This window comes from Platalea leucorodia (assembly GCF_965183815.1).
Source record: "Platalea leucorodia genome assembly, chromosome: 7".
Classification (NCBI taxonomy): Eukaryota; Metazoa; Chordata; class Aves; order Pelecaniformes; family Threskiornithidae; genus Platalea; species Platalea leucorodia.
The window spans coordinates 17,885,928-17,909,752 of NC_138829.1; the positions used below are offsets into that span (position 1 = coordinate 17,885,928).

The 23,825-nt window shown below is 38.9% G+C and overlaps 1 protein-coding gene across 3 annotated transcripts in view; it reads right to left on the reverse strand.

Annotated features, from left to right (window-relative positions):
• Positions 1-975: 975 nt before the first annotated feature.
• UNC79 (unc-79 homolog, NALCN channel complex subunit) overlaps positions 976-23,825 on the reverse strand; it is a gene marked incomplete at both ends in the record, with an annotated part of 115,034 nt that continues 92,184 nt past the window's right edge. For all 3 annotated transcript variants that reach the window (XM_082316844.1, XM_082316843.1, XM_082316845.1), the window contains 8 exons: positions 976-1,176; positions 1,871-1,912; positions 6,713-6,790; positions 10,011-10,208; positions 11,606-11,792; positions 12,880-13,055; positions 16,615-16,704; positions 19,255-19,332. In XM_082316844.1, the coding sequence (XP_082172970.1) occupies positions 976-1,176; positions 1,871-1,912; positions 6,713-6,790; positions 10,011-10,208; positions 11,606-11,792; positions 12,880-13,055; positions 16,615-16,704; positions 19,255-19,332 (1,050 nt within the window). The remainder of the gene's footprint in view (positions 1,177-1,870; positions 1,913-6,712; positions 6,791-10,010; positions 10,209-11,605; positions 11,793-12,879; positions 13,056-16,614; positions 16,705-19,254; positions 19,333-23,825) is intronic.

Genomic DNA, 23,825 nt, shown 5'->3' on the forward strand with positions numbered 1-23,825 from the left:
CTGTTATTAAACATCATAGTGTACAAAAGCTGTGATTTGTAAATAACATTATGCAAAAGTTCAGGTCCACTCATGCTTGTCTTGAAGTCTGCAACATAATTTCTGTAGACATCAATAAGAATAGGTCTAGGATATCCATTTTTAATTGCACTGTATACAAGTATTGACAGAAGAATACAATACAGTAGTCACAAAATTAAAGAGGCTTCTATGAAACCTACAAACAAGAGCAGCACAGAATCAATGAAGTAAAAGCAATATTTCAAAAAATAATAAATCAGACTTGGCAGTTTTGGAAAACAGTACTGAGAAAAAGACAAATGAATTGGCACAGTTTAACAACCTAATTTCTAAGTGCACTTTATAATAACTCTCCTTACAAGCTGCTGTTTTCCCAGAAGATGATGACAAAAAGCCTCATTAGAACATCACTGTTTTATAGTGACAGGTTTTATTGCATTGCCAGCTGTGAATCTAAAAAAAAAAAAGACAGCCCCCCCCAAAACTCCTATAAAGGTTCCTAGAAACCCTGTTTTCTTTTGTTATTGTCAAAAAATAGCAACATAGCACTTCCATATGTTTGTGAATACCCACAATTCTATTTTTAAAAAAAATAGAAGTTAAAGAAAAGTGATTTTTGTCTTAGCTTCAAAAATAATGTAAAGAAACATTTAAGAACAAGATATTTCAATGACCAGAGAGATATGTACAATGTGATAGATTTGAGTCCAATCCTGCAAAAACATGTTCGTGAATGAAGACTTGAGAACCTGTTGATCCTGAGTAAGGGTAATTAAAGACTGGCAGGATCAGGCTCTTAGCTTCACCCATTATAAGCTTTTCCACCATCTGTCCTAGGCTAAAAAGTATAGATACAGTATATACTCTGTATATTGATTTATACAAAAGGTCTTTTACAGCTCTAACCCTGTTATTGCTAGGCTAAAAATGAACATTTGGAACAAATTACATGAATCATAAAGGATAAAATTGAGATGCAGCTTCTGATGACTGAATTTCCACTTGAGCCATTTTAAATTGGGTACACTGTAGCCATTTGCGGAGCACAGATGAGCTATTGTTCATTTGTCCTGACCCCTGTAACATCCTTAGGCTGTGATGGTTGACATTGCTCTGGATGGCTTGGAGGCGTAGCTGGAGTCCAGCAGATAAATGCTGTTGAAATAATGCAAAACATTCAGTTTCTTTCCTTTAATACATACATTAATACAGCACTGTGAAAGGTAGTGGTTGTTGCTCAGGGAAAGTTCCTCCACTGCTGCAGTGTCACGTTTCTTTCTTCCGCATCCTGCACTGTAGTGTTGCCATGAAAGGCAAATGTACAGAAACAACTCCATACTGAGACCAACTCCAACACTTCTCATCACCAAAATTCTCTTGACTGGCAACCCACACTGATCCACCTTGCTCTCTCTCACAAACAGGGCCAGCTGGCACAGTTTCACCCAAGCAAGCAGGCTCACAATATCTGCTATAGAACCAAAGTCCATCTCCCGGGTCAAGAGTCCCAATCCTGATTTGCCAGGGGACTCTCAAGCCTAAGACATCAAGAAAACCACAACCAATCTCAGTAAACAGGAAGGAAAGGCCCTGCTGCAGAACCTGGTTAGAGGAAAGTGTTTCAGAAGGGAAAGCTAGAGCAGTGCTGACTACAGGACAAGCATCCTAGCTGATGATGCTCTGTGTATGCTCATACCTGAGACCTTCAGTGCTGAGCCATCCAGTGCGTCTGGATATGCTACAGTGATCTATTTTAAGTCTGGAGACCACATCTAGTGATCCTATTTTCAGAATTTACAGAAATGTGTAACACTAAGAATAAAAGGATAAGGTACTAGAAATAACTTACCTTTAGATTTGACTGTATCATTGGCAACCACATTGGTATGAGCTGTAAGAGAGGTATATATTGTTATTATACAAGTGACTGTAAACATGCTCCAGTTACTGTGAGACAGAGAAGAGTGTATCTATCTAATGCATTTAGCTGTCCGAATGGACATAGCCTGAACCACAAATCTGAAAATGTGGTTATTTTTAAATTATGCATATGTTTTGGGGCAGGTAACTCTCAGAGGTAAAGATGCCAGCTTCCCTCGTTTGCAGCTTGATGAATCACCAATAGCAATTACTGATATCCTGTTTAAGGCAACGATGAGAGTACATAATAAAAACTTGTTAAAGGAAATCACTTCTTATTTCCTTTGTGAGGGTGTTTCTGTATGTGCAGGTGAGCAATACTGGAATAAATACAGTAAACATTCTGCATGGCAAGGTATACATCAAGAACTGAAAAAACATGCAGCAGAAGTTCCTAATAATAGGCCAGATATTTAAATGATAACCAGCATTTTATAAGCCGCTAGTCACATCAATGCTTCATTGCAGAATGTGACCTATAGGCCTGGGAGCACAGGTAAAAACTCTAACTATCCAGAATGACAAGGCAAGGAGGTCTGCGAATCTGTCACCCACGACTGGACTGATATCTATTTCGGTCTCCTGCTCTTCAGAGAACTTTTATTTCTGAGTAAGTATAACATGACAAGCTTATGGAAGACAGAGAGGCATTTCTAGCAAAAGTATTCATGTTCTCCAATATTAATTTAACCACTGAGGTTATTCTTCTAAAATGTTCCTCCAAATAGCATTAAAATTTGCAATTTGCCAGTTATGCTACCGGGAGCTGCAAGTTAAACCTAATCACTATTGACAACATTAGATAAAGTGCTGTTTCCCTTGTGCAAGGAACAATAATTGTTTCAAATTCAGTGCTGTTTTGCTGGAGAATCATATGCAGCTCTGTCAGGACTGATTACTTAGTCTACCACATGAAAAACCATATTCAAACCTCAGCATTTACAAATAGATGAATGCCAAAACAGCTGGAATGCAGCCAGATGCAGCAGACATGCGAGTTCTGTGCATCCTTCTGTGAGCTCTCACACTAACGAAGTGCTTAATGAGATCCAGTGACCACAAGTCCTGATGTGTTTTTTGGAGAGGAGAGACCAGGTAAGCATATTGAGAAGCCATGCTCCATGCCCCACTGCCATCAACAAAATGTCACTGAAAATTTCATCCAGCCTTAATGAAGTTCCTATGGAACTAGCCAGTGGTGACAGGAGTGGTGTCAGAAGTATGTGAAGCAAGGAGGGAAGCTAGGCAGAAAACTCAGGGTACCCCTCTGCATCTGAACCAATTCACTGGACATCTTTTACAGTCAGCTGAGAGAATCAAGCACTTCTCACATCCAGTTTGTCTTGTCCCAAAGCAGATATCTAAAATAGATCAAGATGAATCATGTCCAAAAATACCTGTTTATCTCCACTGACTATAAAGGGCACTCACGGAAACTAGGTCATATTGATACCTACACTGTAGAGGTCTAAGGTTAGATACAGATCATTGTCCTCCAGCGCCACTTCTGTCTTCCAGAGTCTGGACACATTTAGGGAAACAAAACATTCTGCTGCAGGCACAAGCAAGCAAACCCTCCACTCCTACAGCTGCCCGTTAGATGAATGAGACAAGAAGACATTTTTATTGAAACACTTGAGTTTTATTACCTAATTTCCAGCCAGCCTTTTCTTCACAAAGGAAGAATACATAAAGCTAGTTAGAAAGAACAGCTGGAAGAACAGACTGCTGTCAGACACTGTCAATTTTTTAGAGTTTATATTTTTAACAGAATTATGTTCATTCTAGTGCAAGTTTTGATGGAAACCAGCCTGGAAAACAGGTTGGACACTGTGCTCTTCTGGCTCCCCAACTCTGCTGCCTGCCCAGTTCTCTAGAAGTCTACCCAGCAGCTGCTGAAGCTGCCTAAAACCCCTGGGTCTGTGGAAAAGACGTTGTGGTTTGCTGAGCTGCTCCTTTCACTACTGTAGGCTCCCAAATTCCTCAGAAATACATCTGATGGTCAGACAGAGAGCTGTGATCAGCAAGGAGCTGGTGTCCATCATCAATGGCTGTCCTGAGATGGCTAGTTTCCCAGTTCCTTTGACACAGAAAAACAGGAGGAAAGCTGAACACTTTCATTTCAGCCCTCCTAAAGCAGAACACTTCCCCTCAGACGAAAATACAATGAATTAAATATATATGTGGCTATGCGTGCATCTACGTAAATGCGTATCTCTCTCTCACTCCAACTTGGAAAAATAAATACATAATGGTTGAAATGTTTTCACAGGAAAGAAACTTTGTTTTCCTCACCAGATTGGTAAAGAAAGTCTAACATCAGATCCAAAAAAATATCCTCTGAGAATACAAGGAATGGCTCAAAGACTATACAAAGCAATCAAGACATGTCTCAATGCTACCAGTGTTTAATTTAGTAGCAAAAAAGCCAACACAGTACCAGGAGGTAACCTCACAGCACCAACACAAGGAGGAGATGAAGGAGTGCTTATCTTGGGCATAAAGAAAGCTCTTTCAGTGAAGGAGAGCTGAGTTGTTTATGTCCTCTCTTTGTCTCTTGTTTTAGGACATATTTTCCCCTCACTTGTCATACAGAAAATGGACACCTAAGATAGCTGTCCCATAAATCACCTGGCATCATGTGACATGCACCACCTTCTCCTTCTGGTGCATTAAAAATATGTGGGTATTGAATCATGCAATGACTTCATCAACAAATGAAGTTTCTGCAACATCTGATTCCTTAGATGGAATAAAAGACACTGCAGTAAATATAATTATATGAATGATAAATGGTCAGGATTTATCAGTGCTACTGTGCTCACTTGCAAGAGGAAGTCATTGGAAATTAATTTTGCTGAATGAATCTCTGAAAGAGTGTTAAGAATGTTCTGTTTAAAAAAACCTCTCTCACTACACTATGGCCTTTCCTTCAGTGAAAACTACACCTTGTTTGACAGGCTTACATCTAAAATAAAATAAAATAAAAAAAAGCTTTAAAGCACAAGATTAAATTGTTTGATTATCAAAGGCAGAGCAATAAAAGATTGTCTAGAATAAAACAAGCTACCAAAAAACTGCCCAGTCAACTAGCATTCAAAGAATTGTCATGCTTGCAGACTTCTGAAGTAGGAGTAACAAAGTTCCCATCTTCTTCATGCCATTGAAGAAGAGACAGTCTCAAAGTTGATCTTTTTTTTTAATTATAGAGATGCCACTCACTCACTGGTTCCTGTGTGAATAAGCTTTACACTTCTGCCTCTTTGAAGGACTTCAAACATACAGTAAGTCTTTCCCCAAATCATGACACTTACTTTTCAGACCTACAATAAATATTCTTACAATTAGTTAGTTTTGAAAAAAATTAGTAACCTGGGACTACGGATCCTATAATGCTATTACGTATGTATATTGTTCCTGCAGGATTTCACTTTAGGGCTGAGTAAAGGGGATTTGGTCACCCAGATTCTTCTCTTCCATCTCTCATCCACTGAACATGAAAGAAAGCTTAGCACCTTAACTCTGAATTTCACAGGTTTATGAGCTTGATTTTGTAGTAACAACGTCCTTTTAACCTGATTTAGCATATTATTGATATATACTCTCAAATATAACTCCCTGAAAGCATTCATTTTAATTGTGACAGGGATTTGGCCCTAAAGGCCTCTGTTTTCACAGCCATTCTTCATCCTTGTCCAATTCTGCACATCCTGGACTGGCTGAAAGAGAAGCCCATATGTCTTCCAGGGACAGCCATGATCACTTTAACATCCCATAGTGACAGAGTTTCTGTAGTGAAATCAAGGCATTACTGACTATAAATCTGTATTTTTATGATGAGTGTGAATACTTTCATGCCAGTTGACATCAAGACCTTCAATTTTAGCTACTTTATTTTCAACTCCTGCTTGACCATAAAAGACTGGAGTAAAACAACAGTCAGAAGTTCCCTTTATGGCAACAGAAGCACTATATAAACTAACATATTTCAGTTAGATTCAGAGTGTGTTTAACTACTTGATTTGTTGATATTTTATGTGAAAACTCCCTTCAGAATAATGCAATGGGAAAAAAAGTAAAAAAAGGCTAGTAAAATCAATTTATGCTTGTGAGCCTACCCCAGTCCTTTGGGAATCTGTTCTGAAAACGCTGTGGTGACCCACAGGAGTCTGACTACTGATTTCCAAAAAGAGAATGTTACATGAATGGAGCATGCAGGATTTGATTCTCTAACCAAAGAATACCCTGTTACACATCCTAGGGGAAGAAGAATCACTATCAAAATATATTTAAGTAACTCAGACACGTAGGCATAAAATAAGAAGAAAACCACTGTGGCACGTAGTTTTTGTTATCAATCTAAAAGCATGTGAGGATCAGAACAGTGAGGTGATCTGCAAAGGACATATGATGATTAAAAGTTAAAGGATGGCTGAAAATTGAGACAGTACCTAGAGGTTCTCAAAGTCAGTGACACCAGTTGAGTCTATTAGAGGAATAAGACCATTGCATCAATATAAAGAGGAAGTAGATCAGAAGTTCATTTACAAAAAATCAGAACTTGGATTTGAGATTATGGTCTGGTCTTACTTCTTACCAGAGATTTTACTTTTTGTTATGCTCACTAGGTTTTATTTCTGCATTAGCATTCAACCTCAGCTTCTTCCACTTTCTTTTTTTGAGTGGGAGGGGAAGCAGAGGACAGTATGTCTAGAAATCACAATAGACAGGCAACATCATTAACTAAATATTCATGGTTTGGTATACCTACCTTTACAAAGATAGTAGAGTTGCATTCCTGTAAAGCCTCCATTAAACTAATCACATGCAGGCACACCATTTCCACCATCTTGAAAAAAAAACAGGCATAAAACCAAATTAGTGTCCAGCATACCAGTTTTGTAAGCTAAGCCAACAGTCTCTAAAAAAGAATCTTCCTGTATTTGCTTGGCAGTTATACTGAATCACTAGATGTGCATTTATTAACCACTGACATATAAGATTAAATATTACATGAGCACATAAGGGACATTTTTCTTTATTTAGTTTTCCCCTGATGTGGCAACACCTATCTGTTAAATATTTCAAAGTGCTTGATGTATTTTAATTCGTATCACACATCAAAACAAGTTGCCTTCAGCTTTGTTCTCTTCAGATGTCATAAATCCTTTTACATGCCTTTGCTGTGTAGTTCTCATCAATCAGTGTCAGAAACTGATATTTTTATTTACTCAATCTTTGAAAATTAACATACCCACAGAACCCATCTTTTTTCACCCCATCAAAAGACAATTTATTGTTCTGAACTGGCAGCTAGTCCATAATTCTTTCATTTTGTACCATGAATTATGACAGATGCGAATATCAGTTATTTGGTAGTAGACAGCATTTTATGTTTTATATTGTGTAAATTCATAGCTACAAGACAAATACCCTGAGCCAGCAGTGAGTATTTACAGCGCCTGTCTGAACTATGTGTAAATTCCCCTCAATAATAACAAACTTAGCTTTTACGTAGTGCTTTTCATCTTCAAAGCGCTTTACAAACACTGACTAATTAACCTCACAACACCCCTGTGGGACGGGCAAGTATTATTATCTACATTTCACAGAGCAATAGCTGAGGCAGAGAGTTTAATAACTTGCACTAAAGCCACATAATGAGATACTTTCAGAATAAGGATTGGAACTAGGGACTTCCAGGTCATATTCTTGTCCTAAGGCTTGACAAGAAGCCTTTGTGTCTGACTAAACAACTGGCTAGTGAGAAGCCTTGCGCAACGCCTCAATGTTCAGATGGAGAACAGTGACAAGTGGTGTCCCTCAGGGGTCCGTACTGGGGCCAGTGCTGTTCAATATCTTCATCAATGACATAGTGGGATCGAGTGCACCCTCAGCAAGTTTGCAGATGACACCAACCTGAGTGGTGCAGTCGACACGCCTGAGGGATGGGACGCCATCCAGAGGGACCTGGACAAGCTGGAGAAATGGGCCTGTGTGAACCTCATAAGGTTCAACAAGGACAAGTGCAAGGTCCTGCACCTGGGCCGGGGCAATCCTATATCAATACAGGTATCAATACAGGCTGGGGGATGAAGGGATTGAGTGCAGCCCTGCCAAGAAGGACTTGGGGGTACTGATAGACGAAAAGCTGGACATGAGCCGGCAATGTGCTCTCGCAGCCCAGAAAGCCAACCGTATCCTGGGCCGCACCAAAAGAAGCGTGGCCAGCAGGTTGAGGGAGGTGATTCTGCCCCTCTATTCTGCTCTGGTGAGACCCCACCTGGAGTACTGTGTCCAGCTCTGGAGTCCTCAGTACAAGAAGGACATAGACCTGTTGGAGAGGGTCCAGAGGAGGGCCACAAAAATGATCAGAGGGGTGGAACACCTTTGCTATGAGGAAAGGCTGAAAGAGCTGGGGTTGTTCAGCCTGGAGAAGAGAAGGCTGCGGGGAGATCTTATTGCATCCTTTCAATACTTAAAGGGGGCTTATAGGAAAGATGGGGACAGACTTTTTAGCAGGGCCAATAGCGATAGGACAAGGGGTAATGGTTTTAAACTAAAAGAGGGTAGATTCAGACTAGATATAAGGAAGACATTTTTTACAATGAAGGTAATGAACCACCGGCACAGGTTTCCCAGAGAGGTGGTAGATGTCCTATCCTTGGAAACAATCAAGGTCAGGCTGGATGGGGCTCTGAGCAACCCAATCTAGCTGTAGATGTCCCTGCCAATTGCAGGGGGGATGGACTAGATGACCTTTAAAGGTCCCTTCCATCCCAAAGCATTCTATGATTCTATGATTTCCCTTTCATTCAAATGGAGCTTCATTAACTACTGCTCCCAACAGTGGCTTGTCAACCACAGAGATCTCACTAGATATCAGAGGCTACAATATCATCAAAGACAGCTTTAGGTGGTCCTTGCCTGATATGGACAAGACACAAGGGAATAGCAACTGGTTCAAAGACATTCAAGTGCAGCCCATGCAATTACAATTGAAAGGGCAAAGGTCCATACCTGCCTGGGGTGGAAGATGTTTCACATGGGGAAAAGGGAATTACATAAAATAATTTCCATATAGATAGCAGGTCTCCATTTAAAAAAGAAAAAAAACCCAACCAAAGAATGAAAATCCCAAACCTTAAGAGCACCTGACTTAGAGGACTGGCCCACATATAAAGAATCTTTCTCACTCAAAGCTTGTATCAGGTTCTCCAGAGCCAAAACTACTAGTTACCATCTCAGTTAAAGTTAACAAGTTTTGACAAGTCATGACAGACTTGTCATGACTTTCTGGGACGTGCAAAACACAATACATCTTGCCCATCAGAAACAAGCTCTAAACCCTAATCCTGCAGAGAATCATTAGTCAATGGGAAGCAAAGGTAGCACCTATGAGAAGGCTGCTGGGACCCCTCTGGGTTCATATTGTACAAAGCTGCTCCAACAGCAGTGAGTAGTTGAGATAAATAAATGCTTAAAAGTTATTTCCAAAAAATGGTCTGGGCAATTTCTGGACAGAATGAACATCTCCCTTTCAAACCTTGTCTCTAGAGATATCTCCTTCAAGTCATTCATTACTCAAAAATGTTTCCAGAGATATTTATGTAGCTTATTTTTGATGAGTAACCAATGGGTTATGAGTAGTCAAGTGTCAGCATTTATGTATTTTTTCACCATCACATGCTAAAAAATATTCAAATGAATATTCACGGAATTATCCTAAAACACTTAGTTGCTCCTGTAAGGCAGAGCCAGGCGAAACAACAGGAACACTGTGAAGAGCAGGAAGATACATAAAATGAGACCTGATGCAGGGAGCCCTTAATCCAACAAGCAGTGACTCTAGCTCTTGATTCTGTTTCAGGCAGACCCTGGCTAGATCCTGTTTCAGGCTCACTGCGAGGTTAAACCACTAGTAATTAGCCTTCCTTTTAATTTCTCAAAAGCATCAAAGTTGCTTTATGACATTATTCATAGTCCGATGTATTCCACTGAAACACCAAAACACAGCCAAGCCCTCTGAGTTTAATCTGTGCTAAATCTGTACAGAGCACCTGACTCACCACTTTGTTATGTGCCATTAGCTGTAGGATGCTAGGTGTCACTCGGCTCCAGAACTCCAGGGCTGTAAGGATTGCTGTAAAGCTAAATTCGTTCTGATTTTGGACTGTCGGAGCTACTGCTGTTTGTTCACAATACACTGTCCAGAGCTGAGCAAATATAAATGCATGGAAGAGGGAACACATGTGCAGAACAGATGTCTGTAGAAACAGAAAATAGAGGAAAATGTTTATTTAAATAAGTGTATTGGGACACAGTGCAGAGGCTTTCATCAAAGCACTCCTCTGTCATGCATCCCACTGTGCAGTCTGGCCCTTCACTTCCCCACGTTTCCCCCCCATTAGGAACTAGCCAGTCAAGTACACTTGGTAACATCTTCTCCATGTTTAAAAACTGTTTATATTTACAGACTAAAAACTGCATTTGCAAATACACACTCCCATGCAATGTTCGTGTATGGCATTAAGGCCAGACCCTTTAAAGAGAAGGTTAGTTTTGCAGAACAGCTACTCAGGACTAGTTCTGAGACTTTCTTGATGGAAAACTCCAGTGCAATCTGTGGAAGGCCTGGAGGCTCTGGCATGTACGACTGCGTTTCAAAGATGTTGCTGGGGTAAGTCATTCAGATTCTGATCACCTGAAAGGAAGGCTATCGTACAAAATACATCATCTTACATCTGTTCTGTTAATTTGTCCATTTCTACCATGCTGGGACAGAACTGCTCACAGTCAAGGAAAGTGAGTTTTGGAAAGCTAACAGAGAATTCATTTTCCATACTCAAGCATGGCTCTTTGCTAATATGTGTTACATATCACAGCATCTGAACCGCCAGGAGTGCTGGACATTAACTACTTCATTACGAGAAAGATGCTTCTGGTCAGAGATGTTTTCTCAGTTTGCAAAGTGCAACAGTGATTCATGCTCTGTGGCAGTATGACTGCACCAAACATTGCAATGGTTGCTTGGTAACTGGAAAGAGGTATTTGAAAGAGCAAAAAAAGGCCAAAGAAATGAATGGGAAGCGCCAGTGTCTTGGCTGGGTGAGGGGAAAGAAAGGGGGATTTCACGTACAAGATGAATGTGTGATCATCCTGCTTTTGTTGCTAATAAAGACCTGGCTGGTGTCAGAGTGCTGCTATATCTGTGTTAAACTACTGCCACAAATGGTTTATGATTTGCAATAACTCTTTTTGCACAGAGCACCTTGTGAAAAAAGTTGTGCTTGAACCATCACTGTTTGTAATTAACTTTCGATCATAACATTATTTACAGGTTATCCAATTCTACTATACAACTAGAATAAATAACTTTCTAGAGATTTGCTACAGAGATGGTCATTGCTAAAGCTTCAGTTTGGAATTCAGTTTTTCCTTCCTCACTCCTGTGCTGAGATACTTTGAAATAGTTGAATCTCAAATGTAATTATAGTGATTTCATCACCAGTTTTCTATGCATGAAGAACTACAGAGATTTCTTTCCCTAGATCACAGGTTTCAATAAGGTTTTATCCCTCCTTTTTTCTTACGAAGAAATAAATGTTTCCAATAATAAGGCCAATATATAACACATCTCCACTTAAAACACAGAATCCCTTACCTTTGATTGCTCTGGAAACCCAATCAGAATAACAATAAGGTGGTCAGCAATTTGTGAACCCGCATCCAGTGGAATAGGCATGCAAGATGATGGAGAATTTGGACAGACAACATTGTGTGTCAGAGACCCCAGAAGTAGCCAGGACAGCAAACGAATGTGTGAGACACATTCTATGAACTCTTTGGGCCTGTCAAGAAAGAGTGGATTTTACAATGATGCTAAGTTTTCTGGTTTTCCCCAAAATATGGAGTCTCCTTATGCACACTAGGCAGATGCAGTCTCAGTGTGCTGGAGGCACAGATCACTGGTACGGCTTATGGGAAGACTAGAACCACACAGAACTTAGTGGACTTGACGTACCATTAACAACATGAACAAGTCCAACAGAACATATTTGGAGGGTCTAAGAAACAGTCTCTATAAAAGGCTAAAACATTCACAGATTCACTGGTTCCATACACAGTGATTCTTCACACAGGAATCATCAGATGAGAAGGGTTGCCCAAGTGGAAATGCTCCTCTCAGCTCCCCTGGACAGCACACGGCTGACAGGGCGATGGCAGGAAATTCTTCATTCCACAGAGAGCTCCGAGGCAGGCGCCATGCCTTACTTCCACTGTGTTCCACTTCTCCATCGGCCAAGTGGAGTTAATTTCTACTTTCCTTAGCCTCTCCTTGGACATTTGGACTGCATGCTTTTGAGGGCAGGGACTATGCTTTTTTGTGACACTTAAGTATTCATCCACTATCTAGTGCAATGTCTAATTGTAAAGCAATGTGCTTATATAATCTAAAAAGGAGTAACACTTTTCTGGTGTAATCATCTTGTCTTTAACCAGATGAAGTTACTATTTTTATCATCATATCAATACGCTTACACTTACAGTTCTCACTCATTTGTACTCCATAATTTCAAAGGACATTTCCTATTGTATTCTCTATAATTCTCAAGATATTTTCTGTAATTCTAGGACTGGTCAAGTACCTGTGTGCTTTTCACTGTCTGTATCTAGATCGAGAATCAAGTTAATTTGCAGGGTAACATCAGTCAAGCCAATGGAGTTACCTCCCCTGTCCCGTTGGCATGTAGTTTAAATATTGCCTTGATGAACTCCTCATTTAAGGATCAGGGAGCTGCTGACCAGCTGTTTCAATGTCCCATGGCTGCCATTCCCTACTGCAAGTCTTATCTATGAAATCTGGCAATAAACACAGAATTCTGTGAAGATTTCTAATTTATTTTAGTATTCCTGTTTGTGGAAAAGCATTCTCACCCTTGTTGCATTGCAGAAGGAGGATGGTAAAGCCAAGGCAAATATCGGATCACAGCTTTGTTGTCTCTGTGGTTTCCCCGTGTGATTTCCATAGCAGCAATCTGAGCTAAACCAACTTTCAGATGTCCACCAAACGTGTCTTCATGCAGTGGCTGAGAACAAGTCTTCATGTGACTCTGCAAGGCAAAGATCTGATTTCCTACTCCGAAGAGAGTATTTCACTTGAACTAACTTCTTCCAAGCAACAGCATATTCTATTTCATTTCCCTTCAATTCCTTTCTCAGGGTCTCTAACTGTGTCTACAAAACTACAGAGCAAAACTCAGAAACAGATTTTAAAAAATTCTCCAGTCTCTATATTAGTAACAGCTTTATGATGCAGATCTTTCCACAGAGGGCCACGTTTTCAAGAGCCCACACAAAATATGAATTGTGCAAAAATGTATAGGCACCTTTTGTATCATCAAACTCAACAACTGACGAATACAAACTAATGGTTGCACATCCAGACAGCTTAAGTGAAGATGAAAGAATTTAACCATTTAACAAGAAAGCACCTGGGCAGGAAATGCCTTCTCTGTGCAATATTCCATTTACATGTACAGAAAAAAGCTGTCACTCATTCACCAGCAATATGACTATGTTGCACTATTCAGCTGTTACAAATTCCTTTAAGCCCTGGAAATAAAAGGGCTAAACCTTTTACCAAGAAACTTGCAAATATTTATGCTGGAAAGATAACTTATTATCCTGCTTTGTCAGCTCTAAGGAATGTTTCATTGGTGCTTCTTGAGATACTTCTATATTTCTAATTAAGCTAACTTTGCATTACCTTCTGTTACTAGACTAACAGAACACATGCTGCATGCATTTGCTTGCTTAAAGGAGAGCTATATGCTTTGCACAAGAAAATCCAGGTCATCAGTTATTAAATTATTGTAACAGGAGAAAAATCAGTGGATCAATAATATTTTATACTGGATAAGTATCTGACCCCAGCAACTTATGCTCTCAAAAATCACTTACTTGAAGTCTCTTTCAAGAGGAAAAAAATAATGTACCAGCATGAATATCTGATAATTTTGTTATACAGGCAGGTAAAAAGGATAGACAGGTATGCAGGCAGATACATTATACTTCTTAAAAAATGGTGCAATTTTCTAAATAAAATCTTGCGGAGCTTTACCAATTAAAATGCTATCCCAAAGGGAAAAAAGATAATAAACCAAACAGAAACAATAAACCGGGATGTGATTCTCTTTAGAATTAACATTTATACCTTTTTTATAATGCTAATATGTACGACTGAAAATAATTAACCTCTTTCAAAGAAATTATTCTCAGACATGAAAAATAAGACACTGGAAATGAATAAACAACTTTGACTATTTCTGTTCACTGAATTTCTACAGAGAGTAGAAGTTTCAAAATTTGAAAACCAAAATTAAACTTTTGCTTTTGGGATTGTTATTGGCTGTATAAATCATATAGAATTCTTTGTGTTAGTTTGGTAGTCCAGATGCTGTTGATAATACATACTCATAGTAAGAAATTGTACAGCTGGATAATCTTAGGACTTGCTTCGTAGGAACACTTGTGTTAATAAAACCCAAGTAACATAAGTAAATATATTAAATGAGCTCACAAGAATTTGAATCTAGATGTTGTGAATTTGTTTAACATTCTGGCTATTTGTAAACTTAGAAGCGCTTACAAATATTTTCCCAACTATGTTGGAACCACGGAATAAGTTTATCTATCTGGTCAGGTTAAATAAAAACTGCCTTTTCATTTTCCAAAGACAGCCAATGCTAATTCTTTACAATACATAAAATTATGGTCATATTTGACTCTCCTATTACATTAATCTTGTTCTCAGATTCATGTATTACATGGCTAAATCAAAACAACATGGTTTGTTGATCATCTGTAGATCATTTGGTTCTGATTTCTGATTTTCTGGTTTCTGGTTCTGATGCCAGACTACACATTTGGGAAGCTTCTCATCTAATTTCAAAACATAAAAGTAAAGAACTGGGTAAAGTTTTAGTTCATTAGGACTACCTATATCCGTGTATAAAAATTTAATAAATAAATAATCCTACTGAGCATTAGAAATTATCATCTTATCATACTTAAGCATTGTAAGAGCATTTCTAAAAATCAGGCTATAGTTCAAGGGAGAAAAGGCAGAAGGAAAAAGTGCAAATGGCAGAGAGCTTTCTACAGAAATATTTTACACAGGAGAGAGGATACCTGCAAGTATTTATAAATACATTTTCCCCATTCCTGGTTTCAGATAAGTTCATGTTTTTCTGTGGAACTGGCAAACCAGATGTCTCTCTCCCTCATTCATGACTCATTTGCCTACCTATTCTGAAAGCAGTCTGAACTGTAAGAGCAATGGGTGAATAACTTTAAAAGATAGAGTGGGATGGCAATCCAATTCAGCTGAAAATGATTAATTAGTTTGTGCTTTGAAGTAAATTTCTACTCCAGCACGAAAGGCCGCTTCCCTTATTAGAGTATTTTTTAAAAACTCAATGGGATTCAAGGCATATGGCCAACAGGGTAAGAATTTAACAAAAGGGATATTTTGTCCACTAAAACAAGGTTACTGTGAGTTTCAAGAGACATGAGTTTCAGTTTAGTTGGGATTCTTCTTCCTTCGTGGTAAGTATTATTAACTTGCAATAAGGCGTCCCCTCTGGGGCACGAGGTGGGATGGAGGGGGCAGGCGGACAATGAGCAAGTGAGTGTGCGAGAAACTAGCAGGGCAGAAGTTCTCATCTCATTGTTTCATAAATAAACTCCAGTATCGAAATCCACTACAGGTTATCATTTATTCGGTCTTGCCTGCCACAGAATGCTTGCATGAACTTGTGGCATGAAACACGCCAGTGCCTTTCCAGTAACTTTCAGCAGAGGACTGGTGCAGCAGTAGAGGGGCCCTTTCAGGGAAACACTATACTGATTTATCAGGAAAACCGACATCGACACCCTTTATTATCAGATGCACTCTGTGTTATAGAAGCGCAGTGGCTCTTGAGGTTAGAAACAAATGCAAGAGCTTGGTCAAAGAACTTCCCTAGAAGACCACATGTGCCAAAGCCCAGGCACGTACGCCATGGCAATATGATTTGTACTAGCCAGGACAGGACAGCGCTGTTTTTCTGTATCATAAAAGCAGCTTGGCAGCTACTTGACTGTGCCCAGTGATGAAATGACCTCTTTCAGCTGACAAACTTCCCCTTGGATCACCGAGTTGCTGGTGTACAAGGACTAAAACTCTACTGCCAGATTCCATAAGAGACACAGGATTCCTCCAGAAGAGTGTAATTAGTTGTACAGGCAAGGAGGTTTATGTTTCCGTGGGTTATATTAAACATGACTGCTTCTCACAGTGATTTTGATATGACTTTAGCTTATCATCAACATTTCAGAAAAGCTTATCATTAGGTTATCAACATTTCAGAAACATCAAGCCTGCATTTTTACTGTGTGCTCACCACATTTGAATCAGCCTCCATTTCAACACTGCATAAGCTACTTTTTACTGATCCACCAGAAGTGTCTAATCTATAACAGTACTAATGTTTTTTAAAAAAGAAGGAAAAAACCTGTCAGTCATCCTCAAAGACTTCCAACCACTTCCCCCATGCAGGTTCATTACAGAAAACATATTTTTGTTAAAAAAGCACATGCACTTTAGACCAATGTATGCCCAGAACCAACCTTTAATTTGGTTAAGGTATGCATATCTGCAATGAAATCCAGCACTTCCCCAACATATTGCCTCATGCATTCCATTGCTGCTGTTCCACACTAGAACATAAAAGAAATAAGTTTAAGTACCAGGTTTTGAATATTTTCATGTTTTTGTCTTTGTTTCTTGTTCACCAGAACACAATTTGTCTGTCTCAAATTCTTTATTTTACTTCTTAGTTAGATTACTTTAATTAGGAATAGGTATTCTTTGATGTTTTTCTTCTTACTGTAATATGCCCTCTTATCTGACGATAGTATAAAAAGAGAGCCCAGTCACTGTAGCTTCTTCATGCACCATAAAATGCTCTTACCTGTGACAGCAATAAAAGATTAACTGATGAAACTTTCAAGAATATCCTTGTCATGTCATCCTGAAATCTACAGTGGTCCAGAATCAAAGTCTTAAAAAGTCAATGAGAGTTTAACAACTCAGTTCTTCAAGCAGCTGAACATTTCTGCAAGTGGAACCAATCAGCTACAATCCCAGAAAACAAAATTCAGTCACAGGAACAGATGCCCTTATGTTCCCATTAATCATGATGGAAAAACAGTTTAAATGACTGGCTTCAGGTATTTCATGTGTAAACACCACTAAAATGAACATCACTGAAAATTAAGTGTTACTTTTTTTTCTTTTTTTAAACTAACAAATGTTTCTGGGATATTGCTGAAGCAAAATAATTCAAAATACACCATTCTAATGGCACTTAGCTAGTTGCAATTTTCAAAAGGGGAGGCAAGGACTATAAGGATAAATTAAATACTTCATGAACTGCTCCAGTTTGACCATAAAGATGTAAGCATTGAGAAGCGACCTGTGTGAACGACCTCAAAGGAAAAACAAAAGGACTCAATGTAGTACTTATGGTATTCCCACATTACAAATTTTCATAATCCTTTTCCTAGAACACAGCAAGAACTGCGAATCTGGCCTTTGGCTAGTACAAGATACGCCCAAGGTGCGCAAAGCAGTCAACGGAACAAAGCTGTCAGATTAAATAAAGGCTTTGAACAGACCAGAGAACCCTGGAGAGAAGCTTTCAGAAGGTGATACAGCTGACCCACTAAGTATCATATAAACTCCTGTTTACATGTTAATAGTCTGAAGTGAAGATAATGCTAGCTGAATTCAAGGGGACCTATGAATACTCCATTCTTAGGGGCCAAGTAAAAGCAATGCTTAACTTTTGGGGCTAAATGAAGAAATTATCTAATTAGGTATCTTTCTGAAGTCACCAAAAACTACTGTATCCAAAGTCATAGGCTCAGGGCAAAACATTGCAGTAAAGTTTACAGGGGAAAACTGCTCCTCTTTGACCTCTATTTAATTACCTACACTTTGAAGCACAGAAGCTGATTACCCTATTTGAGTATACAAATGAACCAGATTTAGTTTTGATCACAAAATTATTAAGCCATAATTGAGTTTTAGTGGCTGAAATTTGAAAAACTGCTAGCATTCTATTTTTAAGCAACTGACCTGGGCACTTCTCATTTTTGTATGTTAATATCCGTCTACACGGTGTTGCACTATACCACCTTCTGGCTTTTCAAATGCTATGCCTGTCAGTTCCCTCAACAGAATAACAAACAGTAAAACAAGGTCACTGGCAGCCCTGTCAGCATATCCTCCATCCAGTTTATATGAACTAAGGATTCCACATGGGTTCTAAAATATTGAATAATAGAATTACAAAAGACGCTATACTCAGATCTCTGAAAATAACGCTAAGTTGCAAAAAACTTCTCTCCAACCATCTATTCTGTTTCATTCAAGTAGCAGGCAGTCTGATTCTCTATGATTTCTTCTGAAATGATCGCTTTCCTATCATACCTTGTAACACCAACGTTAGTCTATCTATTTAAAGCAAGAATAAATTAAAATATTCTGTTGGGAGGAAAAGTGCTATTAAAGATTTGCATTAAAAAAATCACACACTTCAGAAGATATATGGGAAAGATCCTGTTAGGTCACTCCTAAAGCTGACAGAGACACACATATAGGGAAATGAGTTTTCCTCAGCTTGTGAACCAGACCTGGGCTAACCCTCATCCATCTGTTTGGGTACTCAGTCACATGTGTCACGGAACAAGTCAAGACCTCCAATCGTGCTACTTCCTCACATATTCATCAGGTGCATATTCAGCACCTAGGCAATTATGAGTATTGGCAATTTAGCTACATTCATCTGCAGGATAGAGATGAATGCCTTATACATTACCAGAAAAATACCACTAACTCCCTTCTTTAACCAGATAATCTTTTGTGAGAACGGAGGCAATGGCTTGTAGCTTTCTTCCCTGCTACCATTTTTTGAGGCATTCAGCTGGTCTGTTCCCCACACATTGACTTCTTGATCGCAGGCTCCACCTAAAGTCAGTTACATGACTAAAGATTATCAGTGAAAGTAAGGGAAGCAGCATCAAGTTCAGAACTCTTCCAACATTAATAAAAAGGAAGAAGCATCTTAACCTCTGCCTGCAATACACCTTGCCAACCAGAAGAGAAACGAAAAGGAAGGAACACTAAAACAAAGCAAAATGAGCTGAATAAGATGCATTTTTTAAAAAACAAAACTAAGAGATGGAGTTCGATTCAGTACTTACTCCAGGCATAGAGGCAATCATCTGTTTATGCAAGATCGTTGACTCAGCTAGTTTTGTTCCAGCATCTGCACAAACAAACTAAGAAGAAATTAAAGACAAGTCATTTTTTAATTATTTTTGGAGCAACCTGAAGACACTAATAAGTTATTCAGCACTTTATTAAAATCAGTTCAGATCTCTTCTTGCTTTTATTCATGGCAATTTGCCTTTAGAGCTCTCTTTCTTTATAAACAACCTAGTTAACACACCATTATAAATGAGCTAATTTTAATGAAAAAAAATCTGACTTTAATGTACTTAATTAACAAATATATGCTGTGCAGAAGCAATTTGAAGAAAATTATATCATAAATCAGACTTTCTTTATGAGCAAAAATATGTATCTTTGCTATTCCTTGCATATATCACGTGTTCCTGTTTGATTACAGAGTAAATCATGATAGAGGATGATAAGGCAGCATGCCATGTTCTTCACTGTGATATTACAACACTTTCACTTAAGTTCTACAATGATGAATTTTTAAGTTGAGAACATACTGGTATGGTGTGGTATAACCTCTGCATAATACAGGCCACAATACTACAAAAATACAAGCTGTTTCTGAGAGAAGGTCAGTATCATTCTGTTATAGTAGAATATCTCTAACTGCTTTTCTTATGCTTTTATTTTCCTTGGGGGTTTTTTGCACTTCTTTTTATTTCCAAACCCCTTGACTCAAAATCTCTGATGTCCACATCATTCATACATTAGACCTGCTAACACTGTTATTTAATCATTATAAGCTTCAATAATGCATTGGACACCCTCCTGCAGATGATTTGCTTGTTCCTACAACTTGTCCTAATATTGTATTTGCACTTGAGCAATTTCTGTCCATTGTGATGCAATGTACTTTCTAAGAAAGAGCAGACAGAAAACAACTGTCCAACTAAGGTCTAAGCCTTAATTTTCTTTCTTGAAAATGAATACCGTGGTACCTTCACAACTGAGACAGAAACTGACTACACAATACATTTTACAATTGTTTGATGCATGTGTGTTAGCGGTACTCTTGGTGACTGACCGCTCTTCTTGAAAATATCTCCAAATATCCTTTACAGACCTAGAATTTACTGTTACACTTCCACGAGCTTTACCTTTCAATGACAGATTTAATCTGAACTCAGAATTCCTACCAAGACTTGGAAACTACTCAACTTATGTCTTGACGAAGAGTCTGTTCTTTGGGATAAATACTAGAAAGACATACCTGAGTTTAGATTAATAATCATCTAATTAGGTATCCTCAGACATAGGCCTGGCTCCAGTTGACTCTCCTTCTGGCTAGAATTTATTTTACACCAGAATAAGCCAAATGGAAATAAAACAAGAGTCTAACTCATATTTCAGTTGAGAGATGGCCTGGTGCTCTTCTGTACCACAGCTCTAATAATTACATGGGAAGCAAATGAAAGCCTTAGGGATATGGACTGTATCAATCCAGTAAAGACAGTTGAGTCTTAGTTCAGACAGCAACCATGACTCTTCACCTCTCTTTTAAAAGAAGGACCATTAATGGACTCAGGCAAATGGATGACAGATTTTCTCCTAATGCACCCTATCTCAGAAAGAGCAATGCTGACCCTGGGTCTGCCGGACTACAGATATGTTATTTTCCTGTGTGAAGGATTTCTCAGTCAACCATTTGTGTGTAGATTAGGGTCCCCTTGTACTATATCAGCTGCAAAAAAGGACCATAATTCCCTGAAGAATCTGGCTGAGTATATTTAGCATCCAACAGTGAGTTCAGTGCACTGCTACAGACATTGTACAACACTCACCATATAAGTCAACAAAAAACCCTTGCCAAAGACAAATGTCATTTATTTCAGACAACATTTTCTTTTAAGAACAATAATAAGAAGCAGCATCCAAAGCAACCTCTGCTGGCTTCCTGTAAGCTTTCTACATCTTTTGCACAGAGGAGTTTGGGTTAAGTAATAGATATTAATTTATACGTGAAAAACAGCTGACAATCTCCATTCCGTTTCTAATGAATAATTAGGCCTTTTTTAGCTTATATATCTCATCATCAGAATGCCAGTTCCAGGGATCCTTCCTAAAGTTGCAATGCAGTCAAAAGAGGATGGGGAAACCAAACTCAAAATGAAAAATTTCTTACATTTCCAGTCCAATTCACTGTCATTTATGTTGTCTCCCTCTACAAATACTGTAATACATTAAGACGTCACTGACAAGAGATTTAATGTCAGCCGTATGTAAAGAACAAAGGAAAGAAAAATACCCCCACACTGCAAAAAGATGAGAAAGGAGCAAATAATTGCCATGCCTCTTGCTAGCATTGTCTGCTGAGATACAGCTGCAGAATAATGTCTAAATGGGAATGTCTGCTGACTGTAGTGAATTATCTATATACCATAATCTATCTATATTATACCTCCATTCACAATCAGAGTTTTTAAAATATATATTCTTATAAACATATTATATGCAACTTTAAATCCTTCCATCCAGTAATTTGTAGACCAGATCTTCACAGAAACATAAACTGGAACCACTAGATATACACTAATTTACATATTAGCTGAAGGTCCAGCCCAAAATAGGAGTCATCTAAACAAAACAGATCAGATGATACACTGAACCTTAGAGCCTGACTGAACAAGCAAATCCTAATGAGACACTAATATAATTTGAAGTCAATGGAAATCCTGAAGATCTGTGCTGGTGAAATGGGAGTGGAATAAAAGTACTGGGAAACAAAATGCTGGGTGAAGAAGCAGTTCCTATGGAAACCCATGAAACAGCAGCATGTACATGATGGCTTTCATTTGCTAGGACAAATCAAGGAGACAGACTTTCTGTACCCTTTATCATTCAGGACACCTATGCAATGATTGGGGTGATCTGGTTAAAATTCTCATTCTTTGTAAAGTGGGATAAAGTTAACTCTCATCTTAGCACTGCTGTCACCAGTGACATTGATGGCACCATGTAATCTGGATCAATGTGGGTGTCAACTGTACATTCCTAGGAATTCCTTTGTTAGTCAGCCCACGACTGATCTATCATTAAAATGCTCTGAGCTCCTTTGCTATTGTGAACATTTTGACTGAATCTCTATATTCTGTGTGCACTGTCTGTACAGAATCTTGTATACAGCCTAACACATCCATGAGGACATGACTGTCTTGGAAATTAAAACCGTTTCCATTTGGTGCTGTGTTAACCCTGCTACAGCTTTAGGGATTCAAAACCATAGAATTTGAATTAATATTGTAGTGGCTTTGTGTGGTAAAGAGGTGAACCAATCACTTTGTTCTATTAATGATACCAAAAAAATTAAAATAATCAGATACATATGTGTTTTTACTAGTAGGTTTCTTAAATTACAACGGTGCTTAAGATGGGCTTAGTGGTTACTATGGTATTTAAATTCAGGAGGCTGTTGAATGATTCAGACCACATACTACTGAGGGCTGCCAATTTACACAGTCAATGGGAGAAGTAGTCATCATGCCTCCAGTAGGCATCTATGGCAGATGGTCTGAATACAACCCCTATTCTTTACTACTGACTGCATAAAAACAGAAGCTGGCTGCTTTGGATAGCAGGAAATATGAATCACTTCATCAGCCTCTGAAAGGCAGACATGATAAAAGGCATTTATATCCACATTAGGTGCTGTTGTGTAAGGTATGAATACATCCCAAAGTGAATACAGCATATGGGAACACGGCTAGGATGAAAACCCAGTCAATTATCATTTTATCTTTATGAGATAAAGATAATGTAAGAGAGAGTTTTGCTTACTGTGTCTACCAGGTGATTGACTCAATGTGAAGGACGAGTGTTTACCAGTTAAATCCCACTGCCAAAACTGATGTGGAATGCTCACATTCTCAAATGAGGAATTCAGGATTGACTAGACTGTGGGATTGTCACCCTTTGGGGTAGCCATAGGACTGAGCTATACAATGATGCAATGCAGAAAAATTGCTCTATTCTGTAATTGTTGTGGTTTAACCCCAGCTGGCAACTAAGGACCACACAACTGCTCACTCACTCCCCCCGGTGGGGTGGGGGAGAGAATCAGAAGAGTATAAGTGAGAAAACTCAGGGGTTGAGATAAAGACAGTTTAATAGGGAAAGCAAAAGCCGCACGCACAAGCAAAGTAAAACAAGGAATTCATTCACTACTTCCCATGGGCAGGCAGGTGTTCAGCCATCTCCAGGAAAGCAGGGCTCCATCACACGTAATGGTTACTTGGGAAGACAAACGCCATCACTGCAAACATCCTCCCCTTCCTTCTTCTTCCCCCAGCTCTATATGCTGAGCATGACGTCATATGGTATGGAATAGCCCTTTGGCCAGTTGGGGTCAGCTGTCCCAGCTGCGTCCCCTCCCAGCTTCTTGTGCCCCCCAGCCTGCTCGCTGGTGGGGTGGGGTGAGAGGCAGAAAAGGCCTTGACTCTGTGTAAGCACTGCTCAGCAGTAACTAAACCATCCCTGTGTTATCAACACTGTTTTCAGCTCAAATCCAAAACATAGTCCCATACTAGCTACTATA